The sequence below is a fragment of the Atractosteus spatula genome, chromosome 25 (assembly GCF_055471065.1).
Source record: "Atractosteus spatula isolate fAtrSpa1 chromosome 25, fAtrSpa1.hap1, whole genome shotgun sequence".
In the NCBI taxonomy this organism is placed as follows: domain Eukaryota; kingdom Metazoa; phylum Chordata; class Actinopteri; order Semionotiformes; family Lepisosteidae; genus Atractosteus; species Atractosteus spatula.
Genome location: NC_142730.1, coordinates 9,423,728 through 9,441,991, shown reverse-complemented (window position 1 = coordinate 9,441,991; position 18,264 = coordinate 9,423,728). Strand labels below are relative to the sequence as shown.

Below are 18,264 nucleotides of genomic sequence, written 5' to 3'. Positions count from 1 at the left end.
AAAATGAGTGTCCTTCGCACTTGGGCACATTCTCTTGTGTACCACCTTGCTAGACACACATCAGCACACATTCTGCGTGACCTGCCTCTGCCAAGTCAGAATGATCAAGGTCAGGCTTACCCTGCTGTTGGCTGGTGTTTCTGCCTGCTCGCTTTTGTGCATTGTGTCTGCACACATAGCATCTAGTGTGTTGAAATTCCTCTTAACTGGGTGTGTCATGGAGGCTCGGTTCTGATCTATATAACCCATAACCTTCACAAACCAAGAAGGTTTTGTTTTGTTTTGTTTTTATCCAAAGAAGGTGAATAAAGTACTATTTTTATATGACTTCCCCCAAAATATACATACACATTATGCAAGAATAGGTACCTGTTCTTCAGTTCTGCACCCAGTAGGAAACAGGAATGACATCTATGCTGGAACTAATCCCTCCGAGCACACAGCAGGTCGGGAGACAGGGTAGTGTTTGATCCTGGATCCTGGGTAAATGTCTGCAGGGGCATCAGGGCCACATTCACTGTTGGGGATCTTCCAAGCGTCTGTTGCTCATTTGCTTACGTTGGCGTTGGGTTCTTGTGCTCCTCACAGCAATGCAAATCGGAAGGTGTCCCTAGGTGGGGGTGTGTAAGCCACTATCCCACGTTTCCTGACGGCTCCCTGGAGCCCTCCTCCTCCTGGTCCAGCAGGGGGCGCTGTGTCTACAGGGTCTCCAGGTCTCTTTAAAGCAGCAGCACCTGAAGAGCTGGGAGCAGCTGTTAAACTGCAGAACAGGACCATAAGAGTCCATCTGGAGAACCCCCCGTCTGATCTCCTGCTAAAAAGGCCCTTCGAACCTGAGCCAAGCCAACACGTCCCCCATCGGCTTCGATCTCCGAGTCCGAGAATTTGAGCAAGTAGGGTTGCAGATAAAGGAGGCCCTTCAAAGCTCGTTTATACTTTTCATTTGGGTATTATAGTAAATTCAATTGAACTTTATTTGTCATTATACTTACACGGGTGAATAACATAGTGAAAAGTGTTTCTCATTAGTCACTCAGGTGCAGTATATAAACAGAACAGAAGACAAGACAATAGACGGTAACACAATAACAGTGTAATCAAAAACTGTGCAAATACACAAACAGAGAAAGGTATACAACAGGACAAAACAGTGCAAAAGTTTGGGGAACAGTGCAAAAATAATACAGTGATTAATAAATATTACAACTGGTACAGTTGTAAGTACAATTTCGGCTTACATTCAGTTGTCGTGTATGTAGTGGTGTAGGAGTCCAGTCGTTGTGTGGTACAGGAAGAAGTGAGGAGAGATCACAGTTTGGTGAGTGGTTGTGGGGGGGTCACCAGCTTGACGGCTCTGGGGAAGAAGCTATTTCAGAGTCTTGTTGTGTGTGACTGGATCGTCTGGAACCTTCTGCCAGATGGTAGGGGGACGAACAAGTTGTGACTGGGGTGAGTGGGGTCAGTCATCATTTCAGTGGCTTTTTTCAGGCACGTGGTGTTGTAGATTTCCTGGATGGATGGTAAGGAACTGCCGATGATGTGATGGGCGGTTTTGGCCACCCGCTGCAGGGCCTTGTGGTCGGTTGTGGTGCAGTTGCTGTACCAGTCTGTGATGCAGCTGGTCAGTATGCTCTCCACCGTCCATCTGTAGAAGTTGGTGAGGATCTGTGGATGCAGGCATATTTTCTTCAGTCTTCTTGATGAGACTGGAGGTGTTGAGTGCCCATGTGAGGTCCTCAGTGATGTGAACACCTAGGAATTTGAAGTTATTCACCATCTCCACCGCAGATCCTTCGATGTAGATGGGGAAGTGGACTTTTCCTTGTCTCCTGAAGTTTTGCTGATGTTGAGACATAGGTTGTTGGTTCGGCACCAGTCTGCAAGTTGTTTTATCTCCTCCCTGTAGGCAGTCTCATCGTTGTCAGTGATCAGGCCCAGGACTGCGGTATCATCAGCATACTTGATGATGGTGTTTGTGCTGAACGTGGCAGTACAGGCGTGGGTGAACAGGGATGCAAAAGAATCTAAAAAAATTTTAAAAATAGTGAACAGCTCAGAAGTATTATATAGAACAGAAGAGTCTCAACTTTTTTTGCAGTTCTGTCTGGCCCATGGGGGTATGGATGGCAGAAGAACAGACTGGGACGAAACCAAGCTGGAGGTTTTGAAGCGCAACTTGCAGATCACACTACTGTAGGACTGTGAGACGAACTAGCCAGTGAGGGAGCCGCCCCCTGCCCAAGTACCCACCACCCAGCGTGGCCCTGGTGTCTGTACTGTGCCGATCGCTCCAGGTTCTGTGTCAGCAGTGTGGGGAATGACAGGCTGGAGATGACTTTACAGGCCCTCTGACAGTTTTATTGCCCCTTTCATTACAGTGCAGCATGATAATCGTTGAGGCAGAGAGAGAAAGTGCAGGCTGCAGACAGAGGAGGGATTTGTGTTTTTTTATTTTAACTGATTACTATAAGTTAGTGATAACTGTTGTTTTTTTAATCAGTATTATTTAAATTGACTTGAAGCCAATGCATTAGTGCTTTAATTAGCACATCAGGGAGGTTTACCGTATGTCTTTAACCATGCAGGGTATATGCTGTAGTACATTATGCGGTGGTATAGGGGTGGGCTTGGTTATATGTGATTTTGGCAGTTTACAGCGGTTCTCTGCACCAAACCTTCAAGAATGTCGAGCCCCAGCTGTACTGTAGAGTAAGCTGCTCAGTCATGTTCGGTCTTGAACTAGTTGTGTTTCTCACTCATCTTAATGCTTCAACAAAGCATCAACAGAAGAGTGGAGACACTCAGCACGGTCTGTCCTTAGCCGCTACAGGAAAGCCTTCAACAACGGGCTGAGCTCTGCGCCTCTCGGCTACCCTGGCAGCACGCTGGCGAGAGGGGTGTCTGGTTTTTTGGTCCCACCTGCGCCACGTAGACATGGCCATTCTGCCAGCCAGACGGCGCCCCCTCCGACTCAAAGAAGGGCAGAGATCCCCTGGTCTTGCAGTCTGTGTCTCGTAACCCCCGATCATTATAGCTGAGGGAGAGTTGGGAGGGGTCCCCCCTACAGTGCCCACCAGTGGCTGGTGCCCATGCCCAAGCCAGTGCCAAGCAGGGCTGTGTCTGACACGCAGATGAGCTTGAATCTGCCGCAGAATGGCAGTGCCAGGCTGGGAGACTGTCAGAGTGGAGCTGAGAGGGATCTGGAAACCATCATCCAGCCAGATGGACCTCATTAGTGTCCAAGCAAGTTGTGCTCCAGGCAGAGAAGAAAACCAAGGATGTGATTCTGTCGTGTTTTTTTTTCCAGTTCAAACAGGCTACACCCCCCACCCCCCCCCCACCCCCACACACACACACACCCTCCACTTTTTCCTTTTGTCTATTTTAGTTTTCGTTTGATTGCGGGATTGCATGGCTTTAATTAAGCAGGAGCCACATCGCAAAAGAGCAGTTTTAACTTTCTTCTTGCTCTTCGCCTGACGGCTGACACGTCACCCTCCCCGTACCCCCATACCCCCCCCCCCCCCCCACTCGTTATGGTCAGCCGAAAGGGCTCGTGCCCATCAGAGACGCTGTTGGGTGACAAGTGGCTGAACAAAGAGGAAACCGTTGTGTTTTTAATGTAAAATCTACCCCACGGTCTGTCACAGGCGGTCTGGCTCTGATCTGCTGGGCTGCCAGGCCCCTCACACCCACCCCCCACCGAGGTGGAATAAGCCAGGGAGCTGCTGCTGGGGTGCGAAGAGGTGCATGCTGGGAAAGGAACACTCGCGCCCTGAATCTGGCCTGTTCTCCTCTCCCCCCCCCGATTCTGTGAACTCAGTTGCGGACCCAGTCTGGAACTAAACAAAAAGATCCATTTTCAAAGTGCCTTTTCCAAAATGAAGAACCACACAAATAGCCAAATTGAGAAAGGGATTTCAAAATAAAAAAAACTAAAATCAGAGGTGATGGTTTGCTCCATGAGCCTGTTGTTTACTTGTAGCTGACAGATCCAGGGATCTGATGGCTGGGTGGCCTGGTGCAGACCCCTGCCACCCTTAGCGTAAAGACGTGCCTCCTGTTATCAGACCTGATGGGCATCCAAGCTGCAGCTGTTTATCTTGCACCTTGATGCACTAGAAGGGCCTTCTTCACCCGAGCTGCTGCCGTGACTCAAATTCCCCGCTCTGTCAGGTTAGCGTTAGTGATGTAAGATCTGTGGCACTGACCCATCGTCTCTCCGTGCGTCTGTCCGTCCAGGAACTCCAAGAAGGAGGCGGACCTGGCTGCGGCTCAGGCCCGGCTCAAGGACCTGGAGGCCCTGCTCAACTCCAAGGACGCCTCTCTGAGCACCGCGCTGGGGGAGAAGCGCACCCTGGAGGCGGAGCTCAGGGACTTGAAGGCACAGCTGGGCAAGGTAAGGCAGGGCAGCGTCTTCTCGGCAGCATCCACTGGTGTCCCAGCCCTTGTACAAAATCCAGCTGGGCTTTAAGTCTTAAGAGCTGGAGGAACGCTTGAATCGGCCCAGTTCAAGTTAATTGGGTTCAGCAATCTATCCCCTTATGCATAGGTTTGAAGCCAGGGGTCTGCAGGCCTGGTCCCCGAAGTCTTAATACAGCAGGTTTATGTAAGAACATGAGAAAAGTCACAAAAATTCAGCCCATTTAACATGTTTGGTAGTTAGTAGTTAATTGATCCAGGGATCAATCAGAAGTCTATTTTCGAAGTAAACATCAGTGGTTACCAACCCACATTCAGAAAGAATCATCAGTGATCGCCTGAGCCACTGAATGGTTAAGTCATTCGGAGGTCACAGCTGTGAGTACCCTTCAGTGCCCAAAGACATGAACTGGTGACCAGCAGGGCCTCTACAAGACCAGTGTTGGAGATGCCTGTTGATGATTTGAAGAGCTCTACGGAGAAGCCCAGGAGCTCAGATGGGACCCCCCACACCAGGCTTGCAGATGATGGTCTGCTCAGTGTGTGGTTCTCTGAAATGCATGTACTGTATTTACAAATCCTTCAGAACAGCGACCCTGAACACAGTCTGTAAAAATTCTGGGGCTTAAAAGCACAAGCACCTGTAAAAGCTGACATGCAAGTGTGAGGTTAAGATTTGTCATCGGACAGTCATTTGATGTTTCACGCAGCTCCCCAGCTCATGCAGAGTGTTATAGTGCCCTAATCCCACACTGAGCTGGTTCAGTTACTGCAGGCAGGCCTGAGGACGTTTGGAAAATGTGCTCTTCTCAATTACCACCTGCTGATTGGACGGGAGGAGGTCATTCCTGCAAATCATTCTTAATTGATCTCTTGCAAGACGGCAAAGTACGTGAATTGACTGAATAAATACTGCTTGCAATGAAGCTCTGCAATGAAAAACAAAATCAAATCATTTTATTTTCCTGTTTCATACTACTATACTGTAGTGCATGGGTTTGGGCTGATCATATGCATATTTGAGGTTATGGATGGATTGTCAGAATTCTTCTCCATACCTTGTGAAGTGAATGGAGTCAGGTTATTGTACAGAGTGCAGTAACTCATGCAGGAAGATGTTCTCAATGCCTATAGCTCCACCCCGAGACCGATTTAGGAAGTACAACTTTTTGCTCGATGTGCAGAAGGGACAGCTGTCCAATCCTGCAATTTAGAAGGCTAATAATATTCCCCTCCAGCACCACCAGTGTGTATCCCCCACCTGGATGATGCACCAGTCCGCTCCCCACACACCAGCTCTCAGTGGGGTGGAGAGCAGAGTGAGGAAGCCAGTTCAGAGAGGGGGGTTATTAGGAGGCCATGATGGGCAAAGGCCAGGGGGAAATTTGGCCAGGGATACCGGGGTAGCACCCCTACTCTTTTCGAGAGACACCCTGGGATTTTTAATGACCACAGAGAGTCAGGACGTCGGTTTTACGTCTCATCCGAAGGACGGCGCCTTTTTTTACAGTATAGTGTCCCTGTCACAATACTGGGGCATTAGGACCCACACAGACCGCAGGGTGAGCGCCCCCTACTGGCCCCACTAACACCTCTTCCATCAGCAGCCTCAGCTTTCCCAGGAGTCTCCCCTCCAGGTACTGGCCAGGCTCACACCTGCTGAGCTCCAGTGGGGCTGCCAGCTGGGAGCTGCAGGGTGACATTAGAGAGCAAGGAAATGTGACATTTCCCATCTTGTGGTCAGTGCAGTGTAATCTGCATTCTGGCGCTGAGAGGACATGCCTTTCTCTTCATAATGATGTGCACTTGCAGGAGATTCAAATCAAAACAATGTGAAACAGTAGTGAATACTGCTGTTTCTCCCTGGATAGTTCCTCCCCAAAGACAAACATTTCCACACTCAGCAGTGTTTGTGAGTTCAGAAGCTGATCTGAGCTGGGTTATTTCAGAAGAGTCTTTGTCACGTTTGACCCAAAGCAGAAGTCAGTCTGACATGCAGTCAGCCAGTGTGTCTTCAGATCTCACAGCTGAGGACGCACAAGAGTGTCTGGTCCATTCTCAGCCTTTCTGAAACCCCTCCATTGAGCTCTCCTGTCGGTTTGTGACTGACAGCTGGAGGGCGCCCTGGTTGATGCCAAGAAGCAGCTGCAGGACGAGATGCTGAGGAGAGTGGATGCTGAGAACCGTATCCAGACCCTGAAAGAGGAGCTGGAGTTCCAGAAGAACATCTACAATGAGGTCAGTGCCTGTCGGACACAGCCAGGAGCCAGAAACCTTAATCTCTCAGGGTTTAAGCAACTGTGGTCTGTTCTCTCTCTACCTGTTGTGCCTATTATCTGATTCAGTGCAGAAGTGCACAGATGCATTTGTGAAGCTACATTATGGTAAGGTGAAAGAGAAAGCTGGTCTCTGATTGATCAGTCTGGGGCTTGTCCTGTGATGTCATTCAGGCACATCATCACAGGGCAGTTCTGATACTCCGAAATTACAAAAAACCTTATTGCATTCGTAGTGTACTAGAGAAAAGTTAGGCTCACCTGATGCAGGATGCAGATCTTTCTGTCATTTGCAAGTTTCAGATCATCCCATAAAAGTCCCTACACACAGCAGCTTTCCTGTTCCTCCATGTCAGTCAGGCGTCAGTTTCTTGAGACTTATTAAAGGTGATTGGGTTCTGGTAATCCCAGTCCCTGCCTTTCTGCTCACACACACAGCTGTGCTCCACACTGCCCTCTGTCAGCCAGCAGGGGGAAGTGCAGGTGCGAGTCCCGGCCACGGCTGACCTGCTCTGTCCCTCCCTGCCAGGAGCTGCGCGAGTCCAAGCGGCGCCTGGAGACGCGCATGGTGGAGATGGACACCGGCCGGCAGCAGGAGTTCGAGAGCAAGCTGAGCGAGGCCCTGATGGAGCTGCGGAGCCAGCACGAGGACCAGGTCAAGATGTACAAGGAAGAGCTGGAGAAGACCTACAATGCCAAGGTCGGCCCCTCCTGCGCTTTGCCTTGCCTGCGTTCTTAAACGAGGTCCTGCAACAGCTGACCTTACCTTACTTTACTGAAGCGGCTTTGTGGCTGGAAGGTTGCCGGTTCGAATCCCGTGGCCAGCAGAGGAATCCTACTCCGTTGGGCCCCTGAGCAAGGCCCTTCACCCCAACTGCTCCAGGGGCGCTGTATAAATGGCTGACCCTGCGCTCTGACCCCCAGCTTCTCTCCCTGTCTGTGTGTCTCATGGAGAGCAAGCTGGGGTATGTGAAAAGACAAATTCCTGATGCAAGAAATTGTATATGATCAATAAAGTGATCTGATCTTATCTTAGTGAGTCATGAAACGGTACTGGTTCAGTGTCGCAGTCTGTCATTAATGAAGACAGCTGTGTTTGCCCATGAAGCGGTGTGTCATCAGTCTAACTGGCATGTGGAGGTTTCAAGCTGACCGCTACCTTACTCAAGTTGATTGCTTAGAAAGATGTCAGAGGAAGATGGGTACCGGTCAGATGCTGGCCGGCCTGCCTGTTGCCGGTCTGGCCTGTTCCCGGTCACGGTGGCCAGCTCCGCTGTCCGCTGAGGCCCCTGTCCTGTGTGTTTGTGCCCGTGCAGCTGGAGAACGCCCGGCTGTCGGCCGACAGGAACAGCAGCCTGGTGGGGGCGGCCCACGAGGAGATACAGCAGACCCGCATGCGCCTGGAGTCCATGTCCTCCCAGCTCAGCCAGCTGCAGAAGCAGGTCAGTGCTCCTCTGGTCTGTCCATGCTCGTGCTCCTCCAGCACGGCCTCATCTTGTACAGTACAGCGTCGCGGGGCAGCCCGAGTCTATCCCAGCAAGCAGTGGGTGCAAGGCAGGGTACACCCTGGATGGGACGCCAGTCCATTGCAGGACACACACACACACTCACACCAGGACCAATTTTCCCAGAAGTCAACTAACTTCTTGTGAGGGAGGAAACCCCCACAAACACGGGGAGAACATCCAAACTCCACACAGACAGTGCCCCAGGTCCAGAGTTGAACCCGGGGCTCTAGTGTTGCGAGGCAGCAATGCAGAACACTGTGCCACCGTATCGCCCTCAGCTCATACTCCCATTAGAGTTTATTTCCCTCCAGTCCTCCTGCCTCTCTGCCTTTCAGGATTAAGACCAAGCATTTCCTAATAATTACAGGGATTGGAATATTACTTAGCTCTGACCATTTCATGACTCGAGAAGGCAGAACCATCTACACAGACTTCCAATTCCATTGTCTTAGAAGGAGCAGCCCTCTGGGCAAGTCTTACCGTTCAGGCGATGCTTAGACAGTTCCCCTCTCCAGAGCTGTGAAACAGCACTAATCCGTATTCACCCACCCATGACTCGTACTGTGTCGGCCGGTCTGTGGGTGTGGCCCGTGCCCGGTTCCGAGAGCAGGCGGAGAGGCGCGAGACTGGACTCCTGACAGGACTGTCTCTTCACGGGGAGACCCGAGACGAGCCAGTCAGGACCGGGGAAGAACATGCAAGCTCCCCGCAGAAGGACGCAGACAGTACCGGCCCTAACCCCCCTCCTCCTCCTCCCCAGCTGTCCGCCCGCGAGGCGAAGATCCGCGACCTGGAGGAGGCGCTGTCCCGGGAGCGCGACACCACGCGCCGCCTGCTGGGCGAGAAGGAGCGGGAGATGGCGGAGATGAGGCAGCGCATGCAGCAGCAGCTGGACGAGTACCAGGAGCTGCTGGACGTCAAGCTGGCGCTGGACATGGAGATCAGTGCCTACCGCAAGCTGCTGGAGGGCGAGGAGGAGAGGTGAGCCCGCAGGGGGAGTTTAATCCACTTTCTCCACAGCAGTGTTCAGCTATAATAGCTCGCTCCTCACACTTCAGTATAGAGCTCCACTCCACTCAGAGCTCTTTACAGGTCATGGGGATCCCCTCCACCACCACCAGTGTGTATCCCCCACCTGGATGATGTGCCAGTCCGCTCCCCACACACCAGTGGGGGGGGAGAGCAGAGTGAGGAAGCCAGTTCAGAGATGGGGATTATTAGGAGGCCATGACTGGTAAAGGCCAGGGGGTAAATTTGGCCAGGACACCGGGGTTACACCCCTACTCTTTTCGAGAAACACCCTGGGATTTTAAATGACCACAGAGGGTCAGGACCTCAGTTTTACTTGTCATCTGAAGGACGGTGCCTTTTTACAGTATAGTGTCCCCGTCACTGTACTGGGGCATTAGGACCCACACAGACCGCAGGGTGAGCGCCCCCTACTGGCCCCACTAACACCTCTTCCAGCAGCAGCCTCAGCTTTCCCAGGAGTCTCCCATCCAGGTACTGACCAGGCTCACACCTGCTGAGCTCCAGTGGGGCTGCCAGCTGGGAGCGACAGGGCGAGATGAGGGATAAAAATGTGGATTGAACGACAGCTGTGTTGTTTTAACGTGGCCTGATACACCTTCCTTACCTGATGCCCTTTATTCCCCCCCCCACCCCTCCCCACCCTCCAGGCTGCGTCTGTCTCCCAGCCCGCCCCCCCGCGTGACCGTGACCCGCACCTCGGCCTCGGGTTCGGCCTCGGCCTCGCGCACCGTGCACTCCAGCGCCCAGAGCTCCTCCGCCACCAAGAAGAGGCGGCTGAACGACACGGACAGCGAGGCCTCCAGCACAGCAGGGGGCGCCGTGGCCAGGACGCGCATCACCCAGCAGGCCACCGCCAGCGGCCGCGTGACCGTGGACGAGGTGGATCTGGACGGCAAGTACGTCCGGCTCAGCAACAAGGCGGATGAGGTGAGCGTCCCGGATTCGGCCGGGCTTGTCGTCAGCTCTGTGCCACCTTGTGCAGGAAAGCCTCGGTAATAAAGCCCTGGTTATCAGGTAGCTTGTGTGCTCTCTGTTAGATAGATAGATCAGACTTTATTGATCCCGAAGGGAAATGGAGGTGTTACAGCAGTCCAGCCCAAGACAAGCAAAAACAGACATCAGAATAGACGAAAAGTTATACAAAATAAATATAAATATAAAATAAATAAATACATAGGTGTGTGCAAAATGTGATGATCATAGTCACTGTAAAAACAATAAAATATGTGCAAAATGTGCATAGGTTTATACAGATTGATTGTCCAAAAAGTACAATAGTGCAGCATTCTGCCCATTGACCAGCAGATGAAGGGCTAACAGTCCCAGCCTAGGGCAGCGTTATACACCCTGACAGCCGCCGAGAGGAAAGACCTGTGGAAACGTTCCCTTGAACACCGTAGCTGGAGCAGTCTGTTGCTAAAAGTGCTCCGCTGCCCAGTAACAGTCCCATGAATCCCATGTTGTGTGACCTGTTTAGAGTGGTGTCATTTGGGTTCGAGTGCCCCCTGCTGGCGTGCTGCATTTCATGATTTCAGGATCGGGGAGCCCAGTTATCTTGCCTCACGGTTACTGGAGAGCTGCTGCTGGGTGGATAATTCCCAGTGTCTACACTCCTTGTGTTCAGAGTGACCTCCGTGCAGGTCCCAGTGGCTGGCAGCCCGAGTGGCTCGGGGAGGGTCTAGAGCACAGCGCCGCGACCCCAGTGTGGCACGGCGTAGCGCCCCGTTGTGCTCAACGAAAAAAACCTGAAGGCCCCTGAGCTCCCCCCAGAGAGGGCTGCTCTGCAGCCCCCTGACATCACGGGCGGAACTGAGCATCGGGCAGCTGAGGCCCGTCTCCTCCAGCAAGGCGGCGCCTGGCAGCTCCGGGTTCGAGTCGGGGTGGCGTCAGCGGTTGGTTAACTGCTTTGCCCAGGAGGGACTGGCGCCAGCAGCAACGGGTGGGCTTAAGCTGGGCAGTGGCACCACTCCAGCCCCTGCGGTCGGTGCTCGCTCCTCGTTGTCGCTAGAGCTTGTTCCCGGTCAGAGCCCTGCTGCAGGGGCTCATGGGAGGTGGGAGAGGCGGTCTGCCGCACAGGTAATTGGAACTTGTCTAGAAATCCCCCTCTGTGGTGTCTCTCTCACAGGACCAGCCCCTGGGACACTGGCAGGTGAAGAGGCAGGTGGGGAACCGCACCCCCATCGTCTACAAGTTCCCCCCGAAGTTCATCCTGAAGGCCGGGCAGACTGTCACGGTAAGCTCTCCTGTCACCCCAAATCTCCAGCTCTTCATTTTTCAGGGTGAGACCACCGCCATGACATCTTCATGGTTAATAATACGATGTCAGCACATGAGCGAATGGTGTGTCTCAAGTGTGTATGGGATTCTTTCCCATAATTCTTTAGCTGTAAAGTAGTAGCAGACCAGGCCTTTTCCTTAGTGGACTGAAAAAAGTTTTTTTTGTCTCTGGGTGAGTGAGTTATGGTTTCTGATACTGTACTAGGGTCTCCCTATGATCACAGGGAGTGGTAATTGTTCATACTTCTCAAACAGCCTTCAGTCTCTCTAACCATTTGCTTTCCGCCACACGATGTGTCCAGATCTGGGCCTCTGCCGCCGGTGCCACCCACAACCCCCCCACGGACATGGTGTGGAAAACCCAGAGCTCCTGGGGCTCCGGGGACAACTTCCAGACCATCCTGATCAGCGCCAACGGAGAGGTAAGAGCCTCTTGTGTGCGGGAGCGGGCCCGGCAATGTCGGCGCCTCCCGCCGGCCCGGCGCTGTACTGTGGGCGCCTCCCGCCAGCCCGGCGCTGTACTGTGGGCGCCTCCCGCCAGCCCAGCAATGTCGGCGCCTCCCGCCAGCCTGGCGCTGTACTGTGGGCGCCTCCCGCCAGCCCAGCAATGTCGGCGCCTCCCGCCAGCCCGGCACTGTACTGTGGGCGCCTCCCGCCGGCCCGGCGCTGTACTGTGGGCGCCTCCCGCCGGCCCGGCACTGTACTGTGGGCGCCTCCCGCCGGCCCGGCACTGTACTGTGGGCGCCTCCCGCCGGCCCGGCGCTGTACTGTCGGCGCCTCCCGCCGGCCCGGCACTGTACTGTGGGCGCCTCCCGCCGGCCCGGCGCTGTACTGTCGGCGCCTCCCACCGGCCCGGCGCTGTACTATCGGTGCCTCCCGCCAGCCTGGCAATGTCGGCGCCTCCCGCCGGCCCGGCACTGTACTGTCGGCGCCTCCCGCCGGCCCGGCGCTGTACTGTGGGCGCCTACCGCCGGCCCGGCGCTGTACTGTGGGCGCCTCCTGCCGGCCCGGCGCTGTACTGTGGGCACCTCCCGCCGGCCCGGCAATGTCGGCGCCTCCCGCCGGCCCGGCGCTGTACTGTGGGCGCCTCCCGCCGGCCCGGCACTGTTAGGCATGACTGCCAGGACAGCTCTGTGCAGGCTGAGCCGGAGCGCTGAGCTCGGAGCTGGTGTCCCCCCTGAGCGAGCGTGGGAACAGTCCTCGAGCCCCTGCAGTCTGCAGCCCAGAGCCCGGCGGGCCCTGCAGATCTTCACTTCAGGCTGGTAGCCCACACCGCTGCTGCCCTCTGCCTCAGCTTCCTCCCAGCTGCAGCTGCACCCAGACCTCAGCGGGCTGCTGCATCAGACCACTTGGTCTGATGATATTCTGTTATTTTCTCCTTTTCCGGAGTGGGATTGTTTCGGGAGCTGGATTGCACGTTCCATTTTGCAAACGAAGATAGTCCAGCCCTGCCAGGCCCTGTGTGCATGAGCCCATCAGGAAATAAAAGACAGCATAGTGAGACAGAAGAGTCACCGTTCGAATAAAGCAAACCCCAGAAGGAAAGTGCAGATCTCTTGATCTCTCGAGAGGCAGCGAGGCCTGTTCCTAACCTCCGCTCTGCCCTCCTCTTCCTCCAGGAGATGGCCATGAGGAAGGTGGTGCGTGTGCTCTTCCAGGACATGGACGACGATGATGAGATGGTAAGTGGGGTCACAGCTCCCCCCCTCCCCACCAGAGGAGGCCCCAGCCCGCTGATCTCTCCCTGTCTCTCCGTCTCCCCCTGCAGGCGGCCCACAGCACCTGCGTGGACGCCGAGTACAACCTGCGCAGCCGCACGGTGGTCTGCGGGTCGTGCGGCCAGCCCTCGGACAAGTCGGGCGGCAGCGGCGGCTCGGCGGTCGCCAGCTCCGGCAGCTCCGGCGTCTCCGTGTCCCGCAGCTTCCGCAGCAGCGCCGGCGGCGGCCTGCCCGAGGGGCTGGTCTCACACTCCTACGTGGTGGGGAGCGACTCGCGCCGGCAGGTCAGTGCCCGCCAGTGCCCGCCGCTGAGGGCGGCCGGGGGGCTGGGACTCCATAACGCGGCTTCCTTCAGGAAACAGTCAGGACAGGAGGCGCCTCTTTACACAAAGGGTGGTGGGAGTGGGGAACAAGCTGGATAGAAACCCTGAAAATGACAAATTTGCACTGCAGTTCCCCTTTATGAAACACCTGGATGAGAGCCTCCATTCAATTATCTACCTAACGAGCTAGATGATTTTATACGTTCTCTGCAGACAATGTTGTTATATAATGTGTTGGAAAATAATGTTTATGTCAGCCACATTCACTCTTCACAACCCTGCTTAAATAAAAAAAAACAATGTTAATTCAAACCTGTTGAGTTTGGCGAAGCTGTGAAAAGCTGAGGCAGAAAGCAAGAACTGTGCTTTTGCAGAACAAGGAGAGAGGATCTGTGCTGTACGTCCTTGTTAGTTTATAACACAAGTCTTGCAGTAGCTTCACGTGTAACTGTAGTACATTCAGAGACCAGGTGTAAAACCTCTGAAATCTGTTTTATTTATTGGGTCACCTGGGTCTTGAAAGCCCAGGGAATGCATGGCTCTTTCCCGGCTGTCCTTTCTGGACTACAGCAGGCACGTCATCAGGAGTGTATCGAGCCACGTCGTCAATGATCCTCGATCTTGTTCTCTCTGTAGGCTGGACCCAGGATGGAGAGCTGTGCTGTCATGTAATTTGCAAACCTGCCGAAGCAGGACAAGGGGAGGACACTGTCCAGGTCCGCTGGGATCCAACACAGAACCAGAAGAAACTTTTGTATACCAAGTAGATTTTTTTTCTTTCCTTTTTTATATATAGAAATGAAACCAGTCTTATTTTGTACACAGTACTCTACAGTAATTCTTTTTTAATATGTAGGATTAGTGTGCTAACCTGTTTGTTCTAAAGGCAGGTGTGTAGGCCCTGTACTGTAGATGGAGCTGACTCTTGGGCATGGAGGGGCTTGTGAAAAGAGGGAGAGAGAGGCATTTATTTCAGCTGGGTCGGTACTCGGGAAGCTCAAAGAGCTGGAAGCTGGCAGGAAGGTTCAATATCACATCTTCCTGTCTCAGGGAAGAAGTTGTGACCATTTAATCATGCTTCAAACTAGCTGCTTCTCAGGATCTGAGCTGGGGCCTGATTTGAACGATTTTCTGGAAAGGCTGACTAAGACAGAGGGGGCTGGGCCGCAGTAGGTGCTGTAGGATTGTAGTGGAATCAGATGGCCGAGACAAAGACAGAGCCACTGCACAACCTAAAGATTTGCCTTAGACTGTACTGTATCTAATAGTGAACTATTTGGTCCTATATGGAACTATTTGGTCATTTTACTGTTTTCACAGGCACTGACAGTGTTAAATGAGCAGTTCCATCTCCTTACATCTGCAGGTGGTTGATAAGGTTAGAGAAAGTAAGTTTATTTTTTCAAAATCCGCAGAAGTCACTTAATTTGTAATATAAAACCTGACGGTGTGAGCAAAGTTTTAAAAAAAATCAAAACCACAGACAGGCAGCTAGAATTTCCTGAAGAATCGACAGTTTCTCCAAGCATCTGTACCCACCTGAGTTTTTTCTGTAAAGGTTTTGTGGTTTAAACCAGCTGCAGTGATGGTATATTGTTTAATAACCGCACATATGTGAATGGAACATGCATGAAGGTTGAATATGCAAATATAAGTCTCATTGATGCACTGTGTGTACATCTCCTTTTCCCTCTTTAACAAGTAACTCAGCCCTGACAGAGCACAGTTCTCGAGCAGGGAACTGGCAGTGTTTAGCTGCTTAATAGTGTTGAGCTGCACTGATGAGACATCACTCCACCACAGGACAGAGGTGCTGTTAGCACCCCCAAAACAGGGCCATTCTAGAGACAAAGGGTGCTCATTTGAACCCTCGGGTTTTGACATTTCACTCCTGACACTTAGCACAGGCACTGAGCTAAACGGGTTTTAAAAGCTAATCACACACATGCTGTAGCTCAAGAAGTGATGGAAAAGCAGATTCTTCTGCCTGCCTGTGAGAGATTAGATCCCACTGCTGACACAACTGTCTGCTGAGCTACTGCAGCAAGGCTGCTACACATGTCCAGTCTGCTCCACTGCTCAGCCTGGACCCCATTGCATGTAGCACCTCATCTTACTCCCAGAGCATGTTCTATAGGCTTGGGCGCCGCTTCACACAGGATCGACTCATCCCGTCTCCTGTGATCGATGAGGCTTCGCTTGTTCCGTTGAGCCTGACTGTGAGGTGATTTCAGACCTTGCTGGTCTAGTGGACTCCTAGATCCTTATAATATGGCTCCAGATTATATATAATATATAAATATAACGTATAAAGGGTTGAGTGATTAATGCCTTTTCCCCAAGACGAGACACAGAGGCGTCTAAAGGAGGGGTTAGTGTTTCTGGAATCGTCCCATCGATCCTGTCAGTCATCAGTGATAGTCCAGTAGCTGAAGCTGGCCAGTCCGAGCTGCAGGAGCTCTGAATTCTGGGGGTTTGAGTTTCACTTGCACTGAACCAGCCCTGTGTGCACATCCTGTGGATTACAAATGGGTGTCACATTCCCAGGAAACACTGTAATAGACCACTAGTATTCGCATCCTTGCAGGCGCTGGCCCGTGCTGGTTAATTGCATGGATTTTACTGGTCATCGTCCCGTGTGTAAGTGCTTTATCAACGGACACCTCACTGTTAGTGTCACACATTGATAAAGGTCTCAGCTGCAGCCAGTCTATACTATAGTGTTACCCAGCTGTCAGCAGATATTTATTCTGACTGAAACAATTATTTACACCTTTAGGATACTTAGATGCAAGTCTCAGTGTTTTCAAGATACTGTTAGGGTCTAGAACTCATTCTGTCTGGCAAATTTTGAGGAGCTGAGAATATTTTTTTAAACGAATGCAGTTCGCTGACCTAACGACCAGCTCAAATAACCAATGGATCTGTTGGTGTCATAGACTCTTGTCTCCTGAGCAGCACTTGTTAGAATTCTGCACTCAATGCAGTGGATCTGTTTCCTCTAAAGCACTAATGTGATGCTCTAACAAGTATTAATATTTCAGCAGGATGATTACATTGCTGAAGCGTCTTAGAGCTTGACACTCAGGTTACCAAGAGGCACTGGAGACTCTTCCTCTGTGTCTCACTGTAAATCAGGGGTCCCCAGTCCTGTTCCTGGAGAGCTGCTGTAGGTCTGCAGGGCTTCCAGGCCACTATACAAGCAGCAGCTCCTGCAGACCTGGGAGGAACTTGTGAGCGCCTCTTTACACGAAACCCCAAAACACCCAGTAGAGACACTGTACCTCCAGGACTAGGACTGGGGATCCCTGCCTTAAATCAACAGCAGCAAAATAAGACTTCAGCAGGGGGTTAAAGAGCTCAGAGTTTAATTGGACTGATTGAGCCCTCCTGCGTTGTTGCAGAACCTGCTAGACAGCTGTTCTTGAGGAGTGGACCCAGGGGGGGTCACCTAAATCAGGGGTGTCTCTCTCCGGCCCCGTAGGACTGCCGTGTCTGCAGGTGGAACGGCTCAAAGTCTTGTGGTTTTTAACAGACCAGTACAACCTGCCAGATTGCAGCCGCCCGCACTCATGAGTCGAGTTAGCCTTAATGAGAACAGTTTGTTTCTCCCAACAGTGGGCCTGCTGACGATTAGAACTTCTTCAGGAAACCTGCAGCGCTTTGGCACTGAGAGTAAAGAATGCTGAATTAGACAGGCTAGTGTTCTCCGCTGTCGCTAGTCTCTCGAATACCCTTATACGCCATGTAACCAATGCAGAATATTCTCTGTCCTTTGCTACCCCTATGGAGCGCCCCGCTTTCTGTGGCGGCCTGTGTGCCAGCGTGTCGAGAGGATAGGTACCCCCTGTGCCGTAGGGTAGGCAGCTGATGGAATTATACGCTTTGCTTTAATGTACTGGGGGGGGGAGAAGGGGGCTTGTGCAGTATTGGTAACACTTGCAGTTCTGTTCATGAATATAGATTTGTGTTCTAAAGTGCTCACTACAGTAAGGTAACAATCACAAATAGGGAATTTTCTTTGTTACTTAGGTTTCTATGAGAGTTTTTGAGATACAGCTTCACCAAAGCCATATGTATTGTGATTGCATTTTGCAGAATTGTTCTTTTAGAATTCAAGGCAGCTTTACCATTTTGTTTGCTGTAAAACAAAAAGTGGTATTTAAGCACTAGGAGGCATTCTGGAGATGTCTGATCAGCAACAAGGTGATGTGACACTCTTCTCTCTACACACCGCACAATGATGAATTTTATGGGAGTCTCCTTTTTTAGCCTTCGCTTTGAATCTGGAACTATTCCTCTTTAAACCAAAGAGTAACTCTAGATGATCTAGTAACGGCACTACAACAGTGAGACCAAAGGTTTGACTAGAACTGCACTCAGGAATGTAGGGGGATATTAGCTTTTTTTTAATAAAGAATTTGGTTAAATAGACAGAAATCCACATTGGCTGAATTATTGTAGATTTTGGTGTTTGATTAAATATTATAGAGAAAATTCCGTATTCTCAATTGTAAATGCTTTGTATTTTCTGAAGCGTGTCTTTAGCAGACCCACAAAATAATAACAAAAGGAGATGTATTTTTTTATCAGTGGGTTATTTGTTTCACAGCCAGCGATAGAACTTAAGTGTTACCAATATTATTTTCATACTAAAAAAATGTTAAAGCCTTTTAAATAAAGCCTTTTCTTTTTCACAGTACTTGTT

The 18,264-nt window shown here is 51.8% G+C and overlaps 1 protein-coding gene across 1 annotated transcript in view; it reads left to right on the top strand.

Moving 5' to 3' along the window:
- The window catches only part of lmna (lamin A), a 50,746-nt gene extending 32,488 nt beyond the window's left edge, over positions 1 to 18,258 (top strand). Inside the window, exons 3-13 of the mRNA XM_088905416.1 lie at positions 4,243 to 4,399; positions 6,535 to 6,660; positions 7,228 to 7,398; positions 8,015 to 8,140; positions 8,967 to 9,187; positions 9,886 to 10,165; positions 11,364 to 11,471; positions 11,818 to 11,937; positions 13,135 to 13,197; positions 13,284 to 13,517; positions 14,193 to 18,258. Coding sequence (XP_088761542.1) covers positions 4,243 to 4,399; positions 6,535 to 6,660; positions 7,228 to 7,398; positions 8,015 to 8,140; positions 8,967 to 9,187; positions 9,886 to 10,165; positions 11,364 to 11,471; positions 11,818 to 11,937; positions 13,135 to 13,197; positions 13,284 to 13,517; positions 14,193 to 14,228 — 1,642 coding nt within the window. The 3' untranslated portion in view covers positions 14,229 to 18,258. The remainder of the gene's footprint in view (positions 1 to 4,242; positions 4,400 to 6,534; positions 6,661 to 7,227; positions 7,399 to 8,014; positions 8,141 to 8,966; positions 9,188 to 9,885; positions 10,166 to 11,363; positions 11,472 to 11,817; positions 11,938 to 13,134; positions 13,198 to 13,283; positions 13,518 to 14,192) is intronic.
- The last annotated feature ends 6 nt before the right edge of the window (positions 18,259 to 18,264 follow it).